The sequence below is a fragment of the Paramormyrops kingsleyae genome, chromosome 1, assembly GCF_048594095.1.
Source record: "Paramormyrops kingsleyae isolate MSU_618 chromosome 1, PKINGS_0.4, whole genome shotgun sequence".
Classification (NCBI taxonomy): domain Eukaryota; kingdom Metazoa; phylum Chordata; class Actinopteri; order Osteoglossiformes; family Mormyridae; genus Paramormyrops; species Paramormyrops kingsleyae.
The window spans coordinates 16,599,908-16,625,857 of record NC_132797.1 but is presented as its reverse complement, the minus strand read 5'-3'; the positions used below and the strand labels follow the sequence as shown (position 1 = coordinate 16,625,857).

Sequence of the window (25,950 nt, the reverse complement as noted above, 5' to 3'; positions counted from 1 at the left end):
GTGATGTGCTAGTAACCTCTCCCTTAGTGGCCTTCGCTGCTGGCCGACAGTCACAGACGTTAACCAGCCAGAAGATAAACAACAACACTACTGTCAACAGACAAAGACACATACATATTGTGGATTGTCAAGCTTTTCATTTTGCTTTTCTGGTAGTCTGTGCAAATCTGTTTATGGAAACACGATTGTCAAAACTGATGATGATGATGATTGATTAGTGGTGATTAAGTTGATTGAGTTTATTTTTTATTATTTTGCTACCTTTTTGCAAGGTGCCTCACTTGGTTTTTAGAACCTAGTGTAGATCCAAGGCTTTATGCTGAGTTTTTACAGTTATATCCTGATCAGTCATTTACTTGTTGTACTTAATTACTCGTGATGACTTGATGTGTTTTGTTTTCCATAGAATCATAGGGGGACTGTGGGATTTCCCTAGTTAATTTGTAGTTATTTAATTATGTTCATTTAGTTCATTCATTTATAGCCTTCATATTTCTTATTTATATATTTCTTTCTCTCCTTGCTACTCGCTCATCATGTTCTTTGCCTCTCATACAACTTACTCTCCCCAAGGCCGTCTGACCCCCCCGGCTCCGGGAGTCTGTATGAAGACCATAGATAAAGGGGCTGTTTCCCTCAGGGGGGGCAGAGACAGACGCAGACAGACACTGAACCGGCCATGTGAAACATCTTCATTCTGTCTTAATAAACTGCTTAAGCTTAAGGAACCTGCCTCATCATTCAACTAAAAGAACCTGAGGTTTCACTGAAGAAATCTATCACTTGAGTGTTTTTTTTTATGTGAATTGCTGCTGCAGCACAAAAAATTCCCTTTGGGGAGAGATACTCTGAATACAAACGTGGTTCATGTATCCACTTTTCCTGCATTGATATTTCTTTAGCAATAGAGGGCAGCATTTGCTTTCAAATGAAGGGAAATGTGTCACCGAAAAGACCTCATTTCATCATCTGCATTCTAATTTCACCATTTGCGTCTGCATTCTCTATACATAACTTGTATAGGTAATTTGTACAATATCGTGTTTAAAATAAAAAAAAAAAAAACCTGCATGTTTGTGTAGATGTGTTGCAGGGGCATGCATTAACATCCACACGGCTGGAAGCTTTTGTCCTAAAGTGTCATACAATCTGTCTATATGTCTAAGACGTCCACGTTTGTGTCGCACAGTACTGAGGCTGCCTTATGCTACACCCATTATTTAGTAGCAGAACTAGCACACCAAAGGCTCAGAAATTACTCCATAGTTCCTGGAGCAGACAGAGTGAAGAGCCTGAATCTGCCCTCTAGTGACTGTCTGTTACAGTTACATTATCCAAATATCATGAAAAGGAAGAATTTCAAAGGCGTTTAATATTTAAAAACAACAAACTGAATTTTTACATTTACAGTTTTAATCAGTGTAACAGATTTCCTGAAATAATAGGAATACAGAATAAAAAAATAACCTTAAGGTTATGATTTCTGATTTCTGCGTTGTGATGTTGAAACAGAGCTGAGCTGATGTTACCCTGCACACATTCTGCTAATCAGCTCCATCATAATCATGTATAATGTACACGCATCAATCGTGGACGAAGCATTCCACAGATACAGGACATAAAACAGCATCGCTTCCAAGTCAGCTTATAAGGTGATTGAGAAAAGCATTATTTAAAAAAAGACTTGCAATATATTAAAATGATTAAAACTTGACATCTGGCATACGATAAAATCAGAATAATGATATAATATAAATGACAATACACAAATAGTGGAAACTTGTTACATTGCCCTTCAGTGCAGCAATAAGGTTATATTCCACAAGCATGTTTCAGTAGCAGAATGAATCATCTCCAGTTGGTGACTTCAGGGGGACTCAGTAGTACAGAACCTGCAGCAAACATGCACTGGGGTCTTTACTGCACTGTTCATCACTGCCAGTGTTGTGCACAGACTTGACCAAAGTGCTCAGCATGGCACTGCTTTTAACAAGCCTAAAGTATATGTGGTACACATCAATATATGGCTTAGTATATATGAAGGCAGCAGAGGAGAACATTACATAGTAAAGGTGCAATATATTCCACAGAAATGCATTTTAAAATCCATTTAAAATGTATCTCCCACATATTCCCCTATAGCATTTTCATATATTCATATCAGTTTGTGAACTCAAAAATTGCAGTAGTCGACACCCCTCCAGATTCCACTGCACTCGGCCAGTGATGTCCTGGGAATGAGGTCCGCCTTTGTCCTGAGTCCGTTAAAGGATCACACAGCTGGACCCAGCTGACTCCGGAGCGCTGGGGGGGGGGGAGGGGGACATAAGACTGTAAAATCACATTATTACTGCAGAATCTAAATTCTCCAATAAACACTTAACAGACTGTCCTTTCTGCAGTAGAGGGAAGTTTTAAGGTTTAACTGCAGACTCAGGATAATCACTTCAGTGCGATCACTTTGATGACATAATAAATATAACACAGTTACTTTCACTTCAGGAATTTAAAAAGGCAGGTACTGCCGGGGCAGCTGAATCCCCCTCAGGCTGGCGAGAGCGGTGCTGCCAGGCTCAGTATTCAGGAGGCCTGCGTGATGTGTGACGTTAACCAGCATCACATGTGATGCACATGCAACTGTCACATCGCAAGGACTGCAAGAATCAGCTTGGCGGAGACCATCAATAAATTACACTAAAAGTGAGAAATTTTACAAAAATAAGGCAGGAGGAAGGATGCAAATAAGAACCGGTAACCAAGAGACATTCGTCTTCTGCCCTATGGAAGTGCTTCGGATTCCATAGACGATAGTGAGCACAGGAAGTGATGTCAGCACTGCTGTTTCGGCACAACTCGCAACTCATTTGACAGACTAACAGTACATAAGTTCTATTTGACTATAATTTTGGGTAAATTTTCAACTCCTTTAATGTTTATGTATCATGCAGCCTGTGTGTAAATCACACTAACCTGATGCTCTCTGATGGCACACTACAGTATGCTACATACCATACACACTACAGTATGCTACATACCATACACACTACAGTATGCTACATACCATACACACTACAGTATGCTACACACCATAGACACTACAGTATGCTACATACCATACACACTCTGACCAAACACTGGCAATGGCCTCACATGTATAGAAACCAGGACCGGGGGGGGGGGTTACGCTCTGTACGTTTGTAACCCCCAGGGCCACCCATGTGACGATTCCCAGACTTCTATCCCACATACCAATCCAACCAAGAGTTGCATTTATCTCTGGCTGAGACATTAGTTACCGGAGGTGTAAATCAAAGAGAATGTTATAAAATGGAGATCATTAGGGGAGAACCCCTGGAGGCCCAGGGCCCCACGGTGACTCTCCAGCGGGGGGAGACCCTCGCAGACGCCACCGCCACACCACCGCCTCCCAGCCACGCCACCGCCACGGCCAGTGCCTCCCAGCCACCGCCAGTGCCACCCAGCCACGCCACCGCCTCCCCGCCACGCCACCCAGCCACGCCACCGCCTCCCCACCTCCCCACCGCCACGCCACCGCCTCCCCGCCACGCCACCGCCTTCATTATTTATTTTCCCGGCTCCTTCAGCCGCTCTTTTGTCCGCCTGCTGCTCTAATTGGCTCTCAGGCTGGAGGTTTTAAATAAATAAACAAACAATCTAGGGCCAGAGTGGAGAGGAGGGCCCGCTAATTAGCTCGGTGGGCCGGGCTGGGGTGCAGCCTGATAAATGTTTCATTTCCTCCGCAGCCAGCTGGCCGGCTGCTCTGATGGTGACCCCGACGCGTGTTGCCGCCATACCTTTCCGCCGGAGCATCCGTCAGTCTCATCTTCTTCATGGCGCTGGCCCCACCCCCACCCGGAGGAAGGCGGGGACTGTGGGGGGGGCCCTCGCACTGGCCTGTCGTCTCTGCTGCGACCTATAGGGTCAGCGTGGGCAGGGAATGAACACGAGATGGTAAGAGCAGACAGAGCGGGATGCTGCTTTGAGCTCCAGCTTCAGTGGTTCTGCAGCTGCTGCTCCAGAATGTAAGACATGCAGGCAGGCGGTAAATGGCGGGAGGGGCTCGGGTCCCCGGGACAGAAATCGGGAGTGCGGCTAACTTCAGACAGTCCGTGGACTGTGTACATACTGCTGATCCTGCACTTAGAGGACGGGGCGATGAAGAGGGCCCTCACCATGTTCCTCTTCCTCACGGGCTGCGGCTGGCTGGGTCCCACGGAGGGGGTGCTGGGCTCGCTCTGCGCCTGGGCCGAACGCAGGGGTCTCCTGCATAGGTTGTCCCTCTTGTGCACCACCGTGGTTCTGGACGCCAGCTGACTGCTCGGCGTGGAAAAGGGTGGATTGGGAGAAGACAGGCAGTGAGGAACCAGGTCCACAGACCCTCAGCCCCTGAATGAATGGTGGAGGAAGATCTCCCCGCTGTGGTTTCTCTGCACCTACTCAGCTTTCCGCAGGAAACTCGGAGCAAAAGTTATGCAGGACACAGAAGTGTCATTTTACACCCCAGGAGAGAGCTTGTTTGGCCATATTACAGGACGGTGCGAGGCTGTACCAATTCCTTGAATCACCCCACTGATATTAATCACTAGCAGAGAAGGAAATGGTAATATTATCGTCAATCACCAGGGGCAGCAGGCGGTATAGATTCTGAAAGACTGATAGCGGGACCAGCAAAACCACTGTCTCTTGAGACCATGAAGAACTCTTGTGTCCCTTAAAGAAATGCATTCACTGATAACGCATCCTTTTTGAGCAATACCACTCAGCGTCATGTGAAAGCCAATAAAGTCATCCGTCTGTGCAGATTTAAATCCATCCATCTGCCCCGATTTCCAAACGCCAATCCAGGACAGGGTCAAGACCCGCTGAGCCATTGTGCCATCCTACGATTTTACATAATTACAAGTTTAAAAAAGCACACAAGCTTTTAAATGAAGTCTGGCTTGTTGCTTGGTAATCCATTAAGGCCTAAAACACGCCCACAGAAGGACAAACATAGTCTGCCTTCAAAGGGCTGTTTCATTAGCGGATTCCTCAAACGATTGGCAGGTCAGCAGAGAGCAGAACAGGCAGATAACCATCAGGAGATAATTACCAATAAATAAATAAATAAATAAATAAATAAATAATAAAAGAAACCTCAGGCCCCTTGAAAGGCAAATCTGAAGGAGTCCCACAACAAACACCTTTAATTATGGCCACCAGGGGGCGATAAAGGGTCAGGTGCTGGGCGGTGGAGGAATGAACACCCAGCCCAATATCTGTCCCCCTGTGCCACATGGAAACACATTAAGGATGAAACACAGGAGTAAAGTACCACCTCACGGCACCCCTCCCCCCCCCACGTCAGACGGTGAAGTTTGCGACAGCCTCGCCCAGATCTCGTGGCCACCAGGCCACTTAGGAGAACAGCAGCAGCACAGCAGTGACACTGTCGGGTCTGAACACCAGGCTGCAGCAGAAGACTGATGAGTCACATGGTTTATCCCGGTATCTACATGGTTTATCGTCATCTTCACCATGCTAATTAGCTACTTTAATCCATTCCCGCCAACATCTGCATGTTTACCCAGCTTCACATTTCACTGTAGCAGGGAGAGGATGGATGGAGGGATGGATAGATGAGTATCTCACTATCAAAACAGGATGTTCCTCACAGGCGTAAGTCTCCCCTGCACATTGTCCAATTAAAGCAATGGACTGTCACATCAAAGGTGTGTCAAGGCCCACTGTTTAAAACAACCCAGTACTGCGCTGGACCCAGGCACAGGTACAGGCCCCGCCCCCTACAGGAAACCCAGTGCATTCTGGTCGTTAGCGCCTTGTCAGCGCCGTCAGGCAGCAGGAGGGATGGACAGGCTGTCACCAGTATCTATCAAAGTGGTGACAGGGAGCCCCGCCCCCATCCAATGCACACGTCGTTAGAGCGTAGGTGTGGTGGGGAGGTGATTAACAGCCTCTTTCTCCTGCCATCTGGTCCCCCCCTCTTCCTTCAGGTGAGCGCGCCAGCCCCCGTCCCTCAGCGTCTCCTTGGCGGCGGCCGGGCCGTGACCCTGTCAGCGCCCCAGCGGCAGGAGAGACCCCGGTAACGACCGCCCCGCGGGCCGGACCGCCCCGGTCAGCGCTGCCTGATTAAACTTTTAACAACGTCCCTGGTGCAATAAAGGGCAGGATGACAACTTCTCCCCTCGTCAAGGTGCCTGTATAATAAACTAATTAGCTGGGCCAGCGTGGGCTGTGAAGCCCGTTTAATGAGCAGCTATCGGCTGGCCCCGGTAATAATAGCCAAGCCTGGGCCCCCCTTTTGGGATTCAATTAAGGCAGAGACTGTCATATGCTGGGGGACTGATCAATGCTGCTGCGGACGCCTTCTTCTGGCACGGCGTCTGCAAGGTCGCCGGCCAAGGGCAGCCCAGGCCTGGGCGGGGCGGGGCGAGCGCGTACCCCACGGCTGAGGACAGGCTCCGGTACCAGTCGTTGATGTCCTCCTGGTCGCTGGACATCAGCAAGAGCTTTTCTTCAGTGAAGGTCAGCTGAAAGAACAGCGAGAAGTGGAGTTAGACCACAGCTGCTGACATGGGAGATACTTCCAAGTTCGGTGAGATATGTAGTTAGAAACCCCGTGCCCCCTTCATTAACGGGCCAGGAGGTCTACGTCTAGCTTAACCGCGTCTGCCACGTTCTCACCCCCTTTGTAAAGCATCCGGCTCCCTCTACCAATAATAGCGCCAACCGAAGGTGGACATCATCTGAAAAATGAGCTGAAGATGTTTCCTTGCTGTTGCACACATATCACTATTAAAGGCATGACAGAGGGCCGGCGTGGGTGCGTGCGGAGGCCAGATAGAGGTGCTGCCGCTTCCGTACTCCTGTGGACCGGGCTGCGGGAGAGTCTGACAGCCAAACGTTTGTGCCTGATGACAACGTACTACTGCTGCGCCCGCGAAAACTCCACCGCGCATTAGCGTATGCCTGCGAGCACAGCTGCTATCGAGGCGGCACGAACGTCACGGGCATCTTGGCGCGGATAACAGCGCTCCAGCATTTCCATACGTCAGAGCGCCCCTTCCAGGGCTGTCCGGACACTCCGATTCTGCCCGGCAAAGGGCAGATCCCTGGGGAACAGGCTGGACACGGCCGCGGTCTCATTTCGTCCTGACCGTGTGGACGTGTCATGCCCACAAAGTATGCTCAAAATCGTGATTAAATATACTCTCGTAGTAAAATTCACTGCCGGATTTCACTTTTAAGCAGACTGCACTTTAGATGCCTATAAAATATATTAGACCGGGGAGCTTAAGGAACGGGACCATCCCATTAGTCAACAGGAAGCATGTGCTTCTTCCCTCACCAGAGGGTCTTTAGACTGACATCATACGTGTCAAATACGAAAACAGGCACTCCGGAATTACACAATAGGGGCTTTATACCAGAATAATTACAACAGGACCCTATTAGAGGGGATCATAATTAGTGCCTAACATATTAAATGACCTCTCACATTTACCTGGTGCTCTCGCTATATGGGGAAACCTGCAAGGTTAGGGATGGCATATTAGCCATCTTTAATCTTTATTACAGCTGTGGACAGAATTTTAATGATAGTTAAATAGGCAGCGGTCACTAACATATCCCTATTAAAATAAAGGGGGTGGTGGTGGAGATGGGGGGGGGCGCTCATAAAAAATTAAATGGATTAAGATTTCAAATGTACCATCATCAAAAGTATTATCTAATTACGAAGTTCACTGAGCGGGCCAAGCGAAATGGCTGGAAATATTAGTTACTCGCCACGTGGGAACACTGGTGATTTATGCACAAATAGATTCCCGTTCTGTTGCTGTGCCGTAATTAAGAATTTGTCAGGAATTTTGACCCTCTGGGGTAGAAATTACTTTGTAAAATAGGAATGGCAGAAGCCGAGCCTCCTTACCGCACATAATTTGGCCTGATTATTTATACATCAAAAGGAGTCTGCTGTGGACGCTGTATAATATTTAAATAGCGGGGATATTAGGGAGAAGCTTCACGGAGAGGAGGCAGCGAGAGAGCGAGCCAGGGAGGGAAGAAAGCGCTTTCACCACCAAATATGCGTGAGAAAATGGAGGAAATTTTCATAAAGCTTTTTCGTTTTGCATATAAATTGGCGTCTAGATTGTGGCTGTGCATTTACTGCTGTCAAATTTAATTTTTCTTTAATTCTTCAGGCCCGGCAGTGAAAGGCTGGAGAGCGCTGACAGCAATTTTCTCTGCTTACAGGTAGGGCCGCGGATCAATAATATGTCTTTATGAGAAATTACCCTTAATGTTATTGAGTATGCATTTGGCCTTATAGGATAACGAGGTAATGAAATGCCATTCCTGCCATTAGATAACGTTAACTACCGCAATGAAAAGGCTTGACAGAGCTGAGGAAGATGTCTTTGTGGGATGGAAGGAAGAAATGGATCTCGGGTGTAATCTGATAAGCCTTCCAGGAGCTTTTACCCCCCCCCCCCCCTCACAGAATGGGCCGGGCAGCGATCAAGATCCTCGCAAGTGCAGTCTGGGAAACACGGCATGAGGAGGCGGTGGGCTTTAAAGGCCGCAGATCGCATCAAAGGCGCCCGTTTCAAGAGTGGAAAACAAGTGGTGTGTGGGGATCACTGGGGCCCATTTGCCCAGAGTGGCTTACGATTTCTATGGTTCTTGACCGCAGGGCAATGAGGCCATTATACTGTGTTGTGATATGGCAATGTGTTTGACTAATATTACCCTCTGTCAGTCATGTGACACAGTGTGGCCTTCTGGGATATGAAGTCCTGAAAAGGGGTAGCCATTTTCTCCTGCATTCACACTAAATGTGCCAAATTGAGCAAGCCGGGAGAATAGAGCATTCACACAGACCAAAGGTCACCTGTCCTCTTAGGGGAGACCCTCTCAAAAACCAGAACAGCAGTCGTCAGAAGCAAGGGCTACACTCACCACTGATCAGGTCCTGGACTGCTGAACACCATTTCTGTTCCTTTAATTAGTGTACCGGACTAATCTTTACCCCCAACACGTAGATGGCTGCGTGCTCCAGGTACTCAGCATTTCAGCACTTAATGAGAGCTGGAATCCCTTCAGAACGGAGGCCCCCTAGGGGAAGTGCTGAGTATAACAGTGTGAGAAACAATCTGGCTTAGCTTATCAGCTCTCTCTTCTCAGTTGTACAACCTGCTCTGCCATTGCTGGCATGCCGGGCCGCTGATTCCGGCGACGTCTGCGGACACAAACGCAGCCGCCTTGTCGGGAGGAACCCGTGTTTTTATGGCGCTTTAGATCAAAGTTGCTCCAATGCGGCAATGAGCTGTGGTGAGTAACAGGTCCAAATAAACACAGATTATCACTAATTCCCTTCTGCTGCAGAATGCAGGAGTATAACGGACAAAGCTTAGGCATTACAGTCTCTGAAGAGGCTCACGGTCGACGGAGCAGCATGACCTGAGATTGGAGCAGGTTGGTAATAATTACCGGCATTCTCTGCTAACCATGGGTCATACAACAGGATGGCAATCTCCGTCATCAGCCATATTTTATGGGGAAACTTTCCGAGCATAGTGTACTGCCCCCAAGCAAGACCTTACAAAAGCAAAAATGTGCGTAAAACCACAAAGTTACTGGCAAACAAAATATCAGTCCACTGTTGAACTGGCTATTATTATTCTGTGCACCCGCTGGAGAGACCAGTGGATGTCAGTCCTTTGGAAAAGACCTCAAAACACCACCTTCACCTGCTGCCACAGAGAAACCCATGGAGAGACACTGGGGAGTCTTCAAATACAAAAACTCACTGAGTCTTGCAACGGCTCTTCTATGGAAAGTCTGGAAAAGGCATCGCATTCATCAGTGAAGACCACGAACACATCACCGAGAAGGAATCTACATTCCGCTCAGGCCCTGTCCATGACCACCAGGGCCACGGTTACAGAAGACGACCGGAAACACCCAGCCAGCCGTGCGACTAAGCCAGGATAACGTCTCTCTTAGCTGTCCGGCAGAATTAGACCAGTCTGAGACTATGGTATTAAATATTAATCAACCTACATATCACCTACATATCACCAGGCCACAATCTGCGCTGTCAGCGGGACTGTGCTGTTTTTACCACAGGAGTAGGAAGGAAGAGTGGAAGAGGTTAAAGACATGCTCACAAGTAGAACCAATAAGTCAAGCACATTCAAGCAGAGCTAATTATCCAAACTGGTAAAGTGCACATGCGTGTACCTCGGAGTGCGTGTGTGTGTGCGTGTTATAGCGTTAGCGGGAGAGCAGTCAGGGGGGAGTTGTTCCACATTTGAATATGTTTGATTTGCGATTGCAGTACGAGAATGAGAAGACTGATGCTAAATTAACATAAGAAAATACAGAAGCCTTTCATCTTCCTCTGTTCCCTTTAATGCATAAACTAGGACACAAGTGAACTTTGTGATTATCGGGGCTCAGCTTCCGTGGCGTGTTCGTCTGTGGCTCGACACCTGTGGCATTATGGGCCGGTAGGCCCACACTGGCCTCACGGCGGCACCCTTAACGGTTGTGTGAGCACAGCACACGGCAGTCTTACTAAACTGACTAAAGAGAATTCCACTTTCTAGGCTAGTGGCTCTGTGGCTGGGAAATTCTGTTTGTCCCATGAACACAGAGAGTGTGTCCACTATACTCACCAGACAGAGGCATGCTTACAGGCTGGGCAAACTTACAGAGGTAACACTGCGTTCCATTTGAAATTCCAAGTTCCTAGTTGGAAATGTAAACTGGAACGCCCCCTGAAGTGGAATTCTTACTTGGAGAGTTGGCGGAATCTACCCAACACCGACCTCAGAATTCAAGACGGCTGCACCCTTTATCAAAAGAAGTGAAAGCTGTAGTTTTATACCGTTTATTAGGATTACATCTTTTGTGGCTCATTAAATCGGTCGTACACACAGTACTGTCCAACCGCTATCTGTGGATGCGTCGCTATGGTGTTTTTATGTGTAAACCAGTGTTGTTATCAACTGATATTGCTAACAATGGCTAACAGTTAACCAGGCCAGAACTGAGGCCAGAACTGAGGATTTCTTGGTTAGCCGGAAAATTTGTAGGTAGTCTGGGGTAAATGTAAGTGAACGAAGGATAAAGGCCATTTAAACTGAGGTAAATTAAACCCAGTAAGATTGTTTCCCAATCCAGTCCCTGGGGACCCACAGATGGTTCACAATCATGCTTCCGGGAGCCGAGCAACTGCGGCTTGGGAGACACCGCAGCGGCGGAAGTACGTACACTGATGAGGCCGCCCTGGCTCTTGGTGTGGCCGAACACCTTGCCCACCGTGCAGTCCTGCAGGGCGTAAACACGCTGGCAGCAAAACTTGTCTCCGTTGGTGGGGTGCAGCGGCGAGCAGGGCGTGGTGAGCAGGAGCACATCAGAGAACAGGAAGAACATCTTGGGCTTGACCTCAGTACCCTTGGGGGGCACGGCCCGCAGCCAGCCTTCACGGATGTACCACCTGCCTGGAATAGAGAGGGAGGGGGCGTGCTCACTTAATGACCAACATGCAGGTGACTGTTAGGGATGGGAAACCAAGCAGCTGCCAACTCAAAGCCCTGCAAGGTCTTCACACATCATAAACTGACAAAGTGACGACTAATCTTCCAGAAGGTTTGGTGGGTCATGTGATCTAAAGCTCAGCCACTGGTGGATTTGTAAGGTTGGTCTGGATCGATACTGCGCCTTAGGAACGGAAGTGCTATTCAATAAACTGCACAAATTTCAGCAAATTCAGGAACCAATTCAATGTTGAATTCAATACTTTTGTTGACTGAGTGAAAATGCAGCCCCACTCCCATCAGATGTAAATAGTTTATTTCCAAACCAATATTAATAAGGATGTCAATATACAAAGGCCATGTGTGAGGAACAGACCATTATTTAAAATGGGTGGGGAGGGGGCGGCAATAGACCAAAAAATAAACAGACACACACAGCAGGCTGTTTGGTATTTACAGCACTCTCCAGTATAACGTAGAGCCTTGTTACTGGCGAGCTTTTGGTCTTCCATTGTGGTCCTGCCTGATCCATGCACGGTGCTTTGAACAGCGCCGGTTCAAAGAGCGGGACATCCAAGGGCCCCCTTTCTGCGCTGTGTTCTTTCAACTTCCCCCTTCAAAACGGGCTCCTCATCAAAGACTGTCGGCTCTTTGGGGTGGATGGGGGAGGGGTGGAGGGGCAGTCACACCGGCGTTAAGATGGCGCTACCAAAGAACCGGGTCCCCCCCCCCCCCCCCAGTATCCGAGCAAAGCTACGGAGGAGGGAGCGCAGCGGTGAGACTCTTCGCCCATGAGGAGATAATAAAGCTGGATTTCAAAGGTACGTCATTCAGACCAAGCGTTACATACGCCCCTCTGCACTGGCTCTATGACTTTGCAGACAAATGACCTAAACGGTCACTTCCTCTGCAGGACAGAAGCCAGCATCCCAGTTGCTTTGTTGCTCTATACTGCCATCTATGTGCCGACGCTGATGAGACCTCGGAACATTATTTTCCTTTGTTAAATTTCATTATGAAACCAAACGTTTGGCTAAGTGTTCGGGTTCCACCAGAGTGTTCCCATAAAAAAGGTCAGTTCATCTGCCTCCGTACAGCGCAGGTACTGGCATCCCACTGCGGTTCTGGCCCACATTAGCTGCATGGGCACCATCAGGCATATCAACAAGACATAGATTCCCGGCCGAAGGCCCCGGCAGTCGGCTTTAAAGTTACTTATTTGTGAAGAGTTACTTTCTTTTACCCACATTAAGAGGCCGCGAGGCGGGAAGGAGGCCTTCCAAGGGCCGGCCCATTATTGGACGAGTGGAGATGGAAGTGGACTGAGAATCTGGATGAGAGGCTTATCAACATCTCACATCCACATCTGAGGGAATCCGCCCCCAGCTCACTGGGTATTCATCAGCCCCTGCCTCCCCTCCCGCTACCTTTTTATCTGCCTGCCCACAAGATGTGCAGCGTTGCTAATTGGTCCTGGGGGAGAGTGGCAGGCCCGATCCTCCACGGCGAAGCCTCTCTCTGTTGTGCACATGTGGGCATCTCTCCGGGGACACTCAAAGGCATCCGGGTAGGAAGAAAGGGCCATACACTCCACAAGTTGGAGAAGGATGCAACTTGGGCCAAGGTGTGTATGTGTACGTGTGTGTATGCATGGGGGGGGGGGGGGTGCACCTTTCTCCCTCCACCTCATCAATTACCAGCCCCACCTTGTTAATTTCATTCTATCAAGCTTTTCTATTTTTTAAAATAAAACATTAAAATGCCCCCCACCATATTAATGCCGCTTAACAATTACGGAAACCCCACTTTTTTTTTTTTTTTTTTAAATATTCAAACAAAGAGCCCCCACCCTCTGACGCCGGCCCCATCCCCCGTCTCCTCTGCGAACGGCACAGAAGGGCTGGTCTCTTGGAGGGGATGAAAGGAATAGCTCATCACAAGCACCAACCTGGCACCAGCACCTTGCTCTTGCAGCCCGTCAGCAGCTTCTGAATGCGCCGCAGCTGCAGCTGGTTCTCGTGGCTGCGGGCGTTGTCCTGGATGCGCTGGGCCACCTCCGAGACCGCCTTCACCGCCCCTGGCACACACGCAATTAATGCATTAGCTCCAGATGGATGCACCAGAGCAGGGAGCCCATTCTCACGCTAGTCAATTAGCAGCCCTTTACCTACTTTGAGGCATTTAGCGGCTTTGTGTGGCTGGTTTTTGGTCTGATGCATTAAGGACCTTTTTTTTTTTTTTGGGGGGGGGGGGGGGGGGAGGCATTCTGCATTACTGACTTTGGCCACCGGAACGCATTTATCTGTCTATTGATCTGCAAACAAAAAGGGATATTCATTTTACTGCTGCATTCCGCTGAACGAACACCATGCGAGACCTACACTGATCAGAGACAAGCCAATGAGATGCTGGGGGTGTCAGTGGGATGGGCGTGTGAGCAGGCGGGGCGGCGGGGCGACAGCTACACCCAAGGACAGTGCTGGAAAAAGAGCGCAGCTTTCATACGTCGCCTGTTTATGCTGAGAGTGGAAACCCCAAGCCAGCTCACCACAGACAAAGTCGGTGTGCACACATGCACTCACAAACCCACAAACACTACATGGCCTTACACCTCAATAAACGATGGCTAGTTTACGAATTTTTCAATACGGAAAGATTCCATAATACAGCACCAGAAGAGAGAGTTTTTTTTTTTTTTTACAGAGCTGAGATCAATTTAAGGTGAAAACAAAGGCATCTATAAACCGGGAGATAATGTGCATTAACACTCACGCAGTCATGGCTGCTGATGATATTGTAGCCCTTTTCCTTTGACGATTATATCCACATTTGAAAGGTGTGTAGAATGCATGGAATTCATCTTTCCTACTAACCTTTGGACTACTCAGAATTACAAGAAATTCTTCACATTGGCATTTAGAATGAAAATATCCACTGCATGTTAAATAACCTGGGTTTGGGGTTCAACAATTCATGCAAGTAGCGAAACTTTTTTTTCAGGTCGGGAGGTTGTGTGTTGTTAAAAAAATAAAACTCAGCATCATTTGTTTGACAAGTGCTTCATCAAGTCAATAACTGGGTTCATCATATGACTGCTAAACTTGAAAACGGACCTTTCATTCTGGATACTGAGACTGTTCATTTTCTTTGTTGTAATGACAACTGCATTATTTTCTTTTCACCGGATGTTTTGTGATTAGTGTGCAGCCTGACTCAGGTGTGTTGTGTGTAGTAGCATTATTGGATGGATGGATGGATGCATGGATGGATGGGTGAGTAAGTAATGATGGTCATGCAGAATGTATTGGGAGTAAAAAGTCATTATTTGGCTCAGAAATGTAGCAAAATGACAGTAGAAGTTGCAACAACTTAAAATACTAAAATAAAATACAAATAAGTACAGTAATGAAGCATTTGTACTTCATTACTTACATCTCTGCCGAAGTAGTACACTTTTTTGAAGAAAATTTAAATTTTTCGCTGGTTGAAAGCGAACACTGACCTCACGGGACCGAATTCTTCAGCTAAAAAGAATGGTGACACGTGGGAACACAAATCATATCTCCGGAAAAGCTAACCCGAAGCAGGGACATCATGTGCGCACATTTAAACAAAAGTCTAAAATGCCCCGGATTGCCAGTTATCAGCTAAAACTAAAATTGCTGAAAATGGAAAACTGGCTAGCCATTAATTTTTACTATCTCCGAGTAGAAGGTCCCTCTTCGCCACTCAGGGAAAAAACACACAAAGGCCAATCCTCAGTTGGTTAAATACCCTTAGAATTAAGAAGTTTGTCCGCATCCACGGCCATTAAAGGCACAGCAGAGAGAGCATAAGACCACTCATTTATTACCTTTGAATCACTGGAGTCTGTAAACTGTGATCTGATCCTGCTAGTAAATGCAATACCAGGCATGACTAGGCCGCGATTAACTACTTATTTAAGTTATTTTCCCTGCAAAAATGATTATTCATAGACAGGCTGGTGAGTAAACATAGAATGGGTTTCATGTGTTTTATTTGTCCTGATGACAGGTAATATTTACTTACTTATTAACACGAAATACATTTCATGCTGAAAATGAATTATCTTAGAGATAATGGGCCTGCAGACCGTCATTCATATATTAATTACAAATAAAATCATTACTGCTATTCAGATATGTCTGTACGAGGTGCCACGTGAATTGGTGGTAAGATTCATTGCTTACTAAAACATTTTAATATTCACCCTTTGTTAAGGGGATAAATAGACAATAAAATAGACAACGTTAAGGTGCACCGTTACTGTGAAAAAAAAAACATTTATTTTAAGCCAACAGCTGTTGCCGCCTTCATTCTCGTGCAATCGACAGTTGGGATGACGTAATGCTTTAAGACACTCTGCAAATATGAGCCTGCTTAGAAATGCAGGATGCTGAACAATTTTTAATGTTAAACAGCTGCCTTTTTTCCAAATCATCCTCTTACCGTGATAGCTTCTAGGTCTGATATCACTACAGCTTGCATATTTGACAGTGAACTGGTTTGTTACGAGGTACATGCAGGCCTAATTGATCTAGAATTTAGCACTAAATCTGTAAGCAAGCAGTAACTTTACAAAACCATTAAACCATACATTTCTCAAAAATTCTCACATAAACTGCTGCTATAATTATGATTATTATTTCTTCAACATAAAAAATCATCCTGTTTTTCTCCTTTCCACTAACAAGAAACATGTGGTTTGGAACAATACAGAACAGGATACCAATTTTTTTTTTTTAATCCTCCCCGTAGCGTTGTGTACAGTAAGGCGGGATGCGCCCTTGGGTTAATCTGTATATGCAGACTACAGCATCGCTATGGGGCACCATGCGTCTGCATACCACTCCAAAAACCGGCGCCACCTAGTGGCGATGTTAATAAGCGCGCATGCGGGGAACAGCAGGCCTCGCTGCAGCTCTGCAGACGTGCATTCTCGCACATAGGCAGCACCAGACTGAGGATGTCCGTGCCCATTTGTGCCCGCAAACCGCACTGGCTTTTCTTTCGGTCTTAATAAACACAATCTGTTATGTGTTTTGTTAAAGTAATGGCAAGCGCTCAAATGATGCTATGTTGAGTCAAAGACATTCGCGAAACGTTTTGTCGATGAATACGTGTGGATGAATACCGAGATATGTATGGCACGATCCAGGTGCGCTTCTGTGTTCGGTAACCAATCCCGACCCGGACTCGACAGCACCGACTACCGCACCGATTTACACGGTAAAAGCTGCGGTCAGACACCGGCTTCTCATCTCATCCATATCTGTGCTGAGGAGAAAATGGGGACTGAACAGGTTGCTTAATGTGCTCTAACTTTGATGAAATAACAACCACAACCTAATTGGTTCACTTATCTACACAACAATTATCGGGGACGTCTTCCAGAAATTACTTTTCCATTTCACAACTTAGTAATTATTATTATTATTTCCCCCCTTACCTTTCTGAAATGTATTTTAGCGCCGCCTGTACAAACACATTAACAACTTTTCTCATTCACAGGGAAAAAAAATCAAAGGCTTTATCTTTTAAACGCTGAATAGGAATTAGTCGTCGGAGCACTTTAACGCTAAGGTTTTTTAATAAAACTGCGCTTCGGCGGTGCTGGGGACGCTTTGCGCGAGTGACGGTGACACCGAAGACGGAGCCCAGGACGGAAGCCACGGCGGGGCCACTTTCGGGGCTAGTCAGCCTAATCAGACACAGTGTTACGTTCAGAGCTCTTTTTAAATAATTCCATTTAAATTAAAGGCAGCGTTAAGTAAGAAATAAGGGAGGGAATATGCAGTAATGGAGAGAAGGGGAGCGATGGAGCGGCGAATCTGGATGGTTTCCTTCCTCGGAAAATGAATCGCCAGGCTGTTTTAATTTGTAAGCTGGAGCAGAGCACAACCGATGAGATTTTAATTAATACACATAAATAATTCTTTGTGTACATTTCTGCTTAAGAAGGATTTGCTGTTTATTTGACACTGGGATTAGAAATTAATCATTATCGGGCTTCTGTTGATTTGGAAATTTTATTTATTAATACATCTCACGCGCGATATCCCCCTGGTCAGGTCCCAATTCATTATTTCAAAATCCATAAAGACAACAGGCTGGTCCCCCACTTTCCGACACTTTCAACACCCCCCCCCCCCACCACATTAATAGCAAATAAACAACAACAAAGGCTGGAAGAACATCGTCCTTCACCGTCGCAGACAGCCCCCCCCTCCCCCTTCCCTGCCTTTTCGATTCCCACTGAGCTTTAATTCAATTAGCAGTGCAGCTGTCCTTCATTTTTAACCGAGCTGGATATTCGATTGTTTGGGAAGCTGCGCTACAATTAACCCAAAACGGCGGGCCCTGTTGCGACGCCGCTCACCTGACAGCGCAGCGGACTCGGGGCTGTCCGGCAGCGTGTTCTCCGTTAAGTCCCGCAGGAAGTACTTGTATCTGGAAAGAGAAAACAGAGTCATTACCTTCCCCCTCGGGTTTGGAGATGTGAGTGACACTCAACATAGCGCGTATTCACAAACCAGAAAATGGAAGAAAAAAAAAGTGCTCCCATCTACTGTAATTTTCAAATACACGGATCTGTTTGCTTTATTTAATAGCTGATGAAAGGGAAGGTCTAAATCTTGTCAAGATGGCTCTAAATGTCCCTGGTCCCCATGTCAAATGAATGACTGCTGGTAAGACATTAAGCATATGTCAACTGCTCTTCCAAAAAGGGTATAAAATGGCAGAGTGCACCACAACACCATTATTTAACCAAGGAGACCAACATTTAGAGGGCACTTACACTACACAGAAATAGCAAAGTGTGGAATTAAACCCCAATTCCTGGAAAATGGATATGAAGTGAAAACAGGTATCCAGAATCTATTGTGACTCAGGTCATGTGACCCCAGGCCTAACCCTGAGAGAATGCTTATCTGCCATCCTCAGTGCCATTAAATCCCCCCCACCCCGAGCAGAGTGGAGATGCAAGATGGCTTTGGAAGCTTCCAGAACATTAAATGAGCCCACTTCTGCGATTCACAAATAGCTGTCAATAGTTAGTGTTGTTTTTAGGCATTACTTCCATTAAGAAAATGGACGGGCTTGTAATTTCTCAAGGCAGGGGTTAAGATGCACTCAGGCAGAAAAACATACATCGGACAAGATTCTTGGACTGACGAGTCATAATCCACACAGCTGAATTAAAAAGATGTTCCCCGTCACCGACATGCTTGAAACGTTACCAGTCTTATGCCCGATTTATGCTTGATTGTAGGCTCTACGCAGAGCTTACGCTGTGGCATACACAAGTAACCTATTCTGATACACACAATCACAAATCAGGCTTTAGGAAATGGTACCAAAGGGAAAGAGTCTGGGAATTTGGGAAGACCCTAACCCTATCCCACAAACTCCACGATCCTCTAAGACCACTCTTATAAGCAGGGCTTTTCAAATCTGGACCTCGATTCCAAATCCAGGCCTTGTTTTCAGTTCTCCCGGGTAGTTCGTTTAGTAATTACTGATCTGATTGGCCACAGTGGCTTCACACCCGGCTCACGTGTAAAGGAAGGCTGGGACATCAGCAGGGCTCGGACCTGGAGGACCGCGGTTTGAACAGCCCTGCCTTAAAATATCAGCCCTGCTGGTTGACATCAATACCCCGTGTGACATGGTTCCAATCCAGAAACGGTCACTGGCACAGATTTAATGAAGCCTGTCAGCGAACAGCACGAACGAAATCACAGGGGAATCATCTATGGATGCTCCAGAATCTTCTAGAGAGAGCACAGATGTTTCCTCTAAAAGCACCGCATAGCCCAGAGATAAACTTTCAACCAGGAATTCAAATAAACCCAGTATATACTGGCTTTTCCCCCATTAATATTCATTTTCCATTATCACCTTTAAAATTGTTTAGACAGCACATTACAGGACAATCTGCTGTATGTGTGTCTGCCTGCTGGATATATAGAATTAATATGGACGAGAGGTAATGGCCAAAACAATTAACATTTATACGCTTCATTAAATATTCACCAGTCAGGCCTTACCGTTTGAAGGGTCTTTACATATAGACTTCCTCAGCTTCTAAGCGAAGGATGATAATAATAATAAAAAAAAAGTTTATACACAACCACCTTAAATCCCAGTGGACAAAAAAGTTGAGCAAAGGATTCTGTAGAAGTCTTCGGGCTCCCGGAGATTCCAGTCAAGCTCTGGGATGCGCATTTCATCACGGAGGGAGCAGTGGGGGGGGGGGGGAAACAATGGCGGCCCTCGCATTTCCTGCAGCCATGTTCTGATATAAACACCTGTGACAGCGGGAGGATGTCACCCGGCGCCTGTGAAAACGGCTGAAAGCGATAATATCCAGTAGAAAGGCGTCTCTCTCGCCGCCTCGCCTTTAAACTCCGGCGCTGACAGGCCTTTGTGGCTGAGGGAGGCGGCGGGACCGGGAGACGATCCTCTGCATGAGAAATCAGGCTCCAATTTACCCAGCTGCCGCCTCCCTCCTCCGCTGGGGAGCGTGGCTGACTTGCCGCGCCGTTTCTCCAACTGCGCCGTGAACCGGGGGCCCGCGGACGGTGCGTTAGCAGAGCGCCAGGCATCAGGGCTACGGCCGCTTTGACCGTGACGCCATTTACCCCGAGTGGGCTGGACGGATACTAGAGTCTCGGAAAACCGTCTCATGGAAATCAGAAACGGTGCGGAGAGACCATTCACGGTTTATAGTGCCTTTCGGAGAAAAGCCAGGGCCCAGTGGGTTCAGGAGAGAAATTAAGATGGAGGAACAGCCGCCCCCCCCGCCCCCGACAGACCGAATGCGGCCACAGCCCAGAGTTCACAGCTCTCCCCGTCCTGGTCAATAGAACCAGAGACGACGGGGGTGACCTTGGTGGCATCGATAGCCAACATTGATTCCCCCCCCAGCCTGTCTCCCCAACTCAGCCTCTGTCTCGCAGTTTACCGTCTGGCTCCGCGTTTCCCCAACCCTCAAACGACGCCATGGGCCACTCGAACCGGCCCAGTAGAGGTCACAGCGCCATGCAGAGCGGCGTAACACCCAGGAAAGGGAGGTGATCGGCAGTACGAGGCCAGCAGGGGGTGCACCCGAGTAAAAAGCCACAGTTCGGCCTGAGACTGGGCAGCGGGCACCTGGTCGTCCACAAAAAGGTCGGGCCAAGAGAGAAAGAGAAAGAAAAAGAAATACAAAGGCGGACGGAAATGACACAGCGCTCAGATACCAGCCAAAAACAAGCCGGGGGCCCCTGGTTTAAAAAGACGGCGCGTGGGGAGGCCGTTTGATAAAACACGCAAACAAAGCCATACTTCAAGAAGACCTACAGCAAAGAGCTGCGAGGCGAAAATGTGCAAAATTAAATTACATCAGAGTTCCATCTAATTTACACAGACGGATAACAGGCAAAATCATATTACTCGTTAGGAACTGGGGGTGAAATGAACAAGCTTGGAGTTAAATTAAGCCTCCTTCAATTAAGAAGCACTTGAAAGTGAAATAATTTCCTTTCTTTATTCCAGTTTTAGAACAAATACATTACAGGCATTATCAGCACTGAATGTCCTGGTACTTATTAAGGGGGGGAGGGGTGGAATCTAATTAAAGCAAAGCATTTCCCTCTATTGAAAGAAGGGAGGGGTATTGTAATGAGAAATATTAAGGCGTATTCCGAATAATGTAAACGGAAGTCGTTCATTTACGAGTCCTGCTCTACTCATTACCACAAAAGCAAAGAGGCGATAAGAAGACAGTAATGTAATCTGAATGATATCTATACCAATTAAGTTATTATAATGAAGACTGCCGGATTAGAAAGCCCCCCTGTCCTACTTACAGATGTGCTGCTTAGCTAGCGCATGCTAATTCCTCTGCTTTAAAAACAGCTCATTTCATCTGCATATTACAGACATGTTGGGTCATTCAGTACTAACACACTTGTCACTGGAAGAGAAGGTGGGGGTGGGGGGGGCTGTCCAATTATTTTACTTAATACACATGCATTAAGGATTCAAATTTCTAATTAAGAGACAACATGCGCTGTCAGGCTTCGGTATGGCTTATTGAACACAGCGTAGGCCGCCTCGTAATTACCCACGTTTAATAGCTGAAGTAGACGCGGGCGCCGTGCGTCTACTCCGGCCGGCACGGCGGGCGTCTTTCCAGGCGCCTGATTAAAAGCGCGCCGCGGAAACGGGGCGAGCCGGGGTGGGACAGAGGGGACGGCGGCGTGCCGAGATCACGGAGCGTCGACGTAAAACCCCGCACTGGCTGCCGCGGGAGGGGAGTCGGGCACCCCGGTCTTCTGCGTACGTGCGGGAGGAATCTTCCGCCAGCCATCCTGGGGTCTTGATTTCAAAGAAAGAAAGATTACAAGAAAGACGACTCCGTCCCACTAGAGGGAATCTCAGGAGTTGTTAAAGCCTCAACAGCCCAAAAACAGCCTGAAAACGTAAGAGCTCCGAATCTGGCTGGTGCCAGTCTGTGACGGGGTGAAGGACCCGGGGCCCGACACACACCGGGCAGGCGTGGGCCGCTGCTTCGGGATGGAATCCCCCGCAAATCGAACACAAACACGCTGGCGCACAAACGGCATCAGTGAGCCGCTTTATCACAGGACACAGACGTGTGCGTGCCGATGACAGGAAGGTTACCACGGGAACACGGATGCCTATACTGGCCAGATCATCAGCATAATTAGAATCTTTTTTATTAGAGTCCTTTGTTCTGTGGAATATCAGACGTTGGCTATTGGTACCTGGTTTCCGACGTCTCTGACGGCACACTATGTTCTTTTATCGGTTTGGCTCTAGGTTTCCCAGGTAGGTTATGGTTGGGAAAACAGCTTCCAGGTCAACAGGAAGACTGTTAGATTAGCAGGGTACGACTCCGCCCTTGCCCATCAGTGCGAACCTGACACCGTGTAAACCCTAAAAAGCTGAATCTGCATTTGATGATCACGCATCTCACAGATTCATACTCACTATGAGGTCATTCACTTCAATTCAATGTCTCTAATATCCCTCCGTACAAACAAACCTACTACTGGCTTTTACAAGCTGTCCAATGAGGTGCCCGAATGACACGATTAATATAATTCGCTGCTAATTCAGTACGTGAACCATGCAGCAAGGGCTCTAAATATACCCCCCCCCCCCCCAAACATGGTAATGAATCCAGCTATCAGATAACTTTTAAAGGGTTGTCTGGCTAAATCAACAACAGGCCCTAATTAGCAAGTTTGCATCTGAGAAGACACTCCTCTAACATGTTCTTGGCAGCATTAAGAGCAAGAAAGGAGAAGAAGAAAAACAGAGAACAGGTAGCTAGCCGTATGGAGGGGGAGCGAGCGTGCAGGCGATATTCACGAGTCTGACGGACAAGCGTCTGCCGGAGAATTCGTGACATCTCCAAATGTTCCCCAATCTGGCTTCTGGCTTGACGCCCGAGGGGCCCTGGGGCCTCCTGTGTAATACATAAATAAGTGTAATAATGATAAATGAATGAGCGCCACTCTACGGAGGATGCTGCCCGCCTCCGCTCCAGGTGAGCCGGAGCCGCTGCCTGACACGGGGGACCCGGGGCCCGTCCCGTCCACGTCGGGGCCCCGCAGAAGAGCCGTGTCAGGCGTACGCAGGCGGGCAGCTGGGATGGGACGTGAGCTGGCAGCAGTTGGTGTGGGCATATGGCCGCCCGCATCTCCGGCAATGGGAGCCCCCCCCCCAGCCCCCGTCAGGGCTGCCTTTGCTACAGACGGGTGTCAGAGGCAGGCGGTCTGGGGGCCCGGGGGAGAGGCCGCGGGGGGACATGCTGACAGCCGGTTCATGGCGCTTACCACAGGGAAGGGGGGCAGGGAGAATGGGGCTACGTGGTATCGGGGAGGGGGGCGGGGGAAATGCTCACGGTAATAAGGCGCTGCATCTGTGTCCCGCCCACCCATCCATCACAGTGACCCGGGCTGCCCTGACATTCCGGCACCTAACACGTCACTTAAATGGCCTCTTCCCACTTGCAACAAACCCCCCCCCCCCCCCCACCCGCCCCAACACAGTTCCTAGTTCCTTCCCCCCACATTTTTACACTGTCCTGTACCTCCTACCCCATCGCTACCTTAAATTCTTGGGACTTTTTCCAAATTGGTGTGTGTGCACATCTAAAGGGGTTTTGGACAATGAAACAAACACTTGATTTTAGACCAAAATCATTCATTACAGTGTTTCCCAACCCGGCCCTTGGGTTCCCACTGACAGGCTCCTTTTGCACCCAATACAGCATCATGTTGAGATCATCAGACGTTCAAATTCACTTTCATGTTGATCAAACCGCTCTGTCACCAGTCTTGCTGTGTGTATTGGTGCATTATCATCCTAACACATGACACCACCTTCAGGGTACAATGAATCATTTGGTGAATATGGTTCTCCAGAATAGTTCAGTAGTCCTTGGCAGTGACACACCCATCTAGAACAAGTAGTGGACCCAGTGAATGCCATAATATTGCAGCCCAAACCATCACTGATCCACCCCTGTGCTGCACTCTGGATACGCAGCAGTCCAGGTGGTAAGTCTCTTTGGGGCTTCACCACACTCACCAACACCGTAAATCTCCCAGATGTGGGAAAAACAGTGAAGGTGGACTCATCAGAGGACAATACATGTCTCACATTGTACACAGCCCAAGATTTGGGCTACTGGCACCACTGAAACCAACATTTGGCACTAAAGGTTTGGCTGTAGCAGCCCAACCATGAAGAGTGACCCTGTGGAGCTCATGGCAAACAGCTTTGGTAGAAACAGGAGAGTCAAGGTGTGCATTTGCAGTGAGTTGGACTGCTGTGGTTTTATGTTTTTCGATGAACCTGGGTTAGTGCCCGGATATCCCTTTCAGACAGCTTCCCCTTGTGTCTACAGTTACTCCTGGTCCGTCCTTCATGGTGGTATGCCAACATTATCCTGGATACCATGGCTCACGATACGCCACAAAAGCTTGCTGTCCTGGTCACAGATCCACCAGCGAGACGCACACCAACAATTTGCCCTCTTTTGAACTATGATACAGCTCCCATTATATGTGTGGATTGCAATATTTTATGCACAGCTGTGCTATTACTCTGCTAATTCAACCTTCACACTCTCCTCTTACTGATGGAATGTGCAATCAGTGAAGACTGGCCACCGGGCATGAAACCTCAAACACTATTGATCAGAAGACTGGCCACCGGGCATGAAACCTCAAACACTATTGGTCAGAAGACTGGCCACCGGGCATGAAACCTCAAACACTATTGGTCAGTGTTTCTGTTTCACTGTCTAACCCCTGTATACTCAGTGTCACTATTTATCTGTATATAATTGGGAACCTGGTTCCAATCAGTACTGCTTTCATACATCAAATCTATTTAATTCCATTTATTTTATTTCTGCTTATTCTATTTTTCTTTTATGTTCTATGTTCTGTGCACCAATACTGCAGAAACAAATCCCTAATACATACAGAGCTACCAGGCCAATAAAGTAACTAGTCTAAGAAAGGGGGCCCGACCTTCCATGGAGTGCCAGCTGTACGGAGCAGAGCCTGTGAATGTGTTGAGTAGCACCAGGAAGCTGTATCAACACCCAACTACAAGACCTGGGCCTGCCTGCTGGGAGCCAGAGTCACCTTATACCACCCTGCCATAGAGCCACAACGTCCCAAACGGTGAACGCCATTAAATAACATTCATCTTAAACTATCCCTCCATCCATCCATCCATCTTCCATATTTGCTTGTCCTATGCAGGACTGTGGGGGTCCACAGTCTATCCCAGAAGCCACAGACGCAAGGCAAGGAACAATCCTGGATGGGGTGCCGACCCACTTCAGGCACATTCACACACATTCATACCTAGTTTAGTGTAAATTCAAAGTTCCAGGTAACGTGATGTTTTGACTCGTATGGGTGAAAGACACAACAACCAACTGCGGCCTCATGTGTTGAGTACGAGGGTGTGTGTGTGTGTGTGGTCCAGGTAAGCATTACACTGTGGTGACCAAATGTCCCCACAATGTGGTAAAATCTGTTACTTTTTAACTTCTGGGGACATTTTTCAGGTCCCCACAATATAAATCGCAATTTTATAAAAATCTGTGAATACAATCAAAAAACTAAAAATGCCTAATGCCTATTTTGTTTGGATACTTATGGTTAAGGTTGAGATGGGCTTAAGGTTGTCATCGTTGCGATTAGAGTTTTGCCCTTAGGAATGAATGGAGAGTCCCCACAAAGATATGAGTACAGGTCTGTGTATGCGTGTGTGTTTGCGCCACCTACAGTTTATCATGCCAATACTGAAGCGAGGAGCCCGT

The 25,950-nt window shown here is 47.6% G+C and overlaps 1 protein-coding gene across 2 annotated transcripts in view; it reads right to left on the bottom strand.

Moving 5' to 3' along the window:
• Positions 1-1,354: 1,354 nt before the first annotated feature.
• arhgef39 (Rho guanine nucleotide exchange factor (GEF) 39) overlaps positions 1,355-25,950 on the bottom strand; it is a 41,989-nt gene continuing 17,393 nt past the window's right edge. For both annotated transcript variants that reach the window (XM_023825805.2, XM_072710630.1), the window contains exons 6-12: positions 17,968-18,038; positions 13,516-13,644; positions 11,302-11,531; positions 6,463-6,551; positions 4,194-4,335; positions 3,816-3,934; positions 1,355-2,304 (exon numbers count right to left, since the gene is read on the bottom strand). In XM_023825805.2, coding sequence (XP_023681573.2) covers positions 2,265-2,304; positions 3,816-3,934; positions 4,194-4,335; positions 6,463-6,551; positions 11,302-11,531; positions 13,516-13,644; positions 17,968-18,038 — 820 coding nt within the window. In that variant the 3' untranslated portion in view covers positions 1,355-2,264. The remainder of the gene's footprint in view (positions 2,305-3,815; positions 3,935-4,193; positions 4,336-6,462; positions 6,552-11,301; positions 11,532-13,515; positions 13,645-17,967; positions 18,039-25,950) is intronic.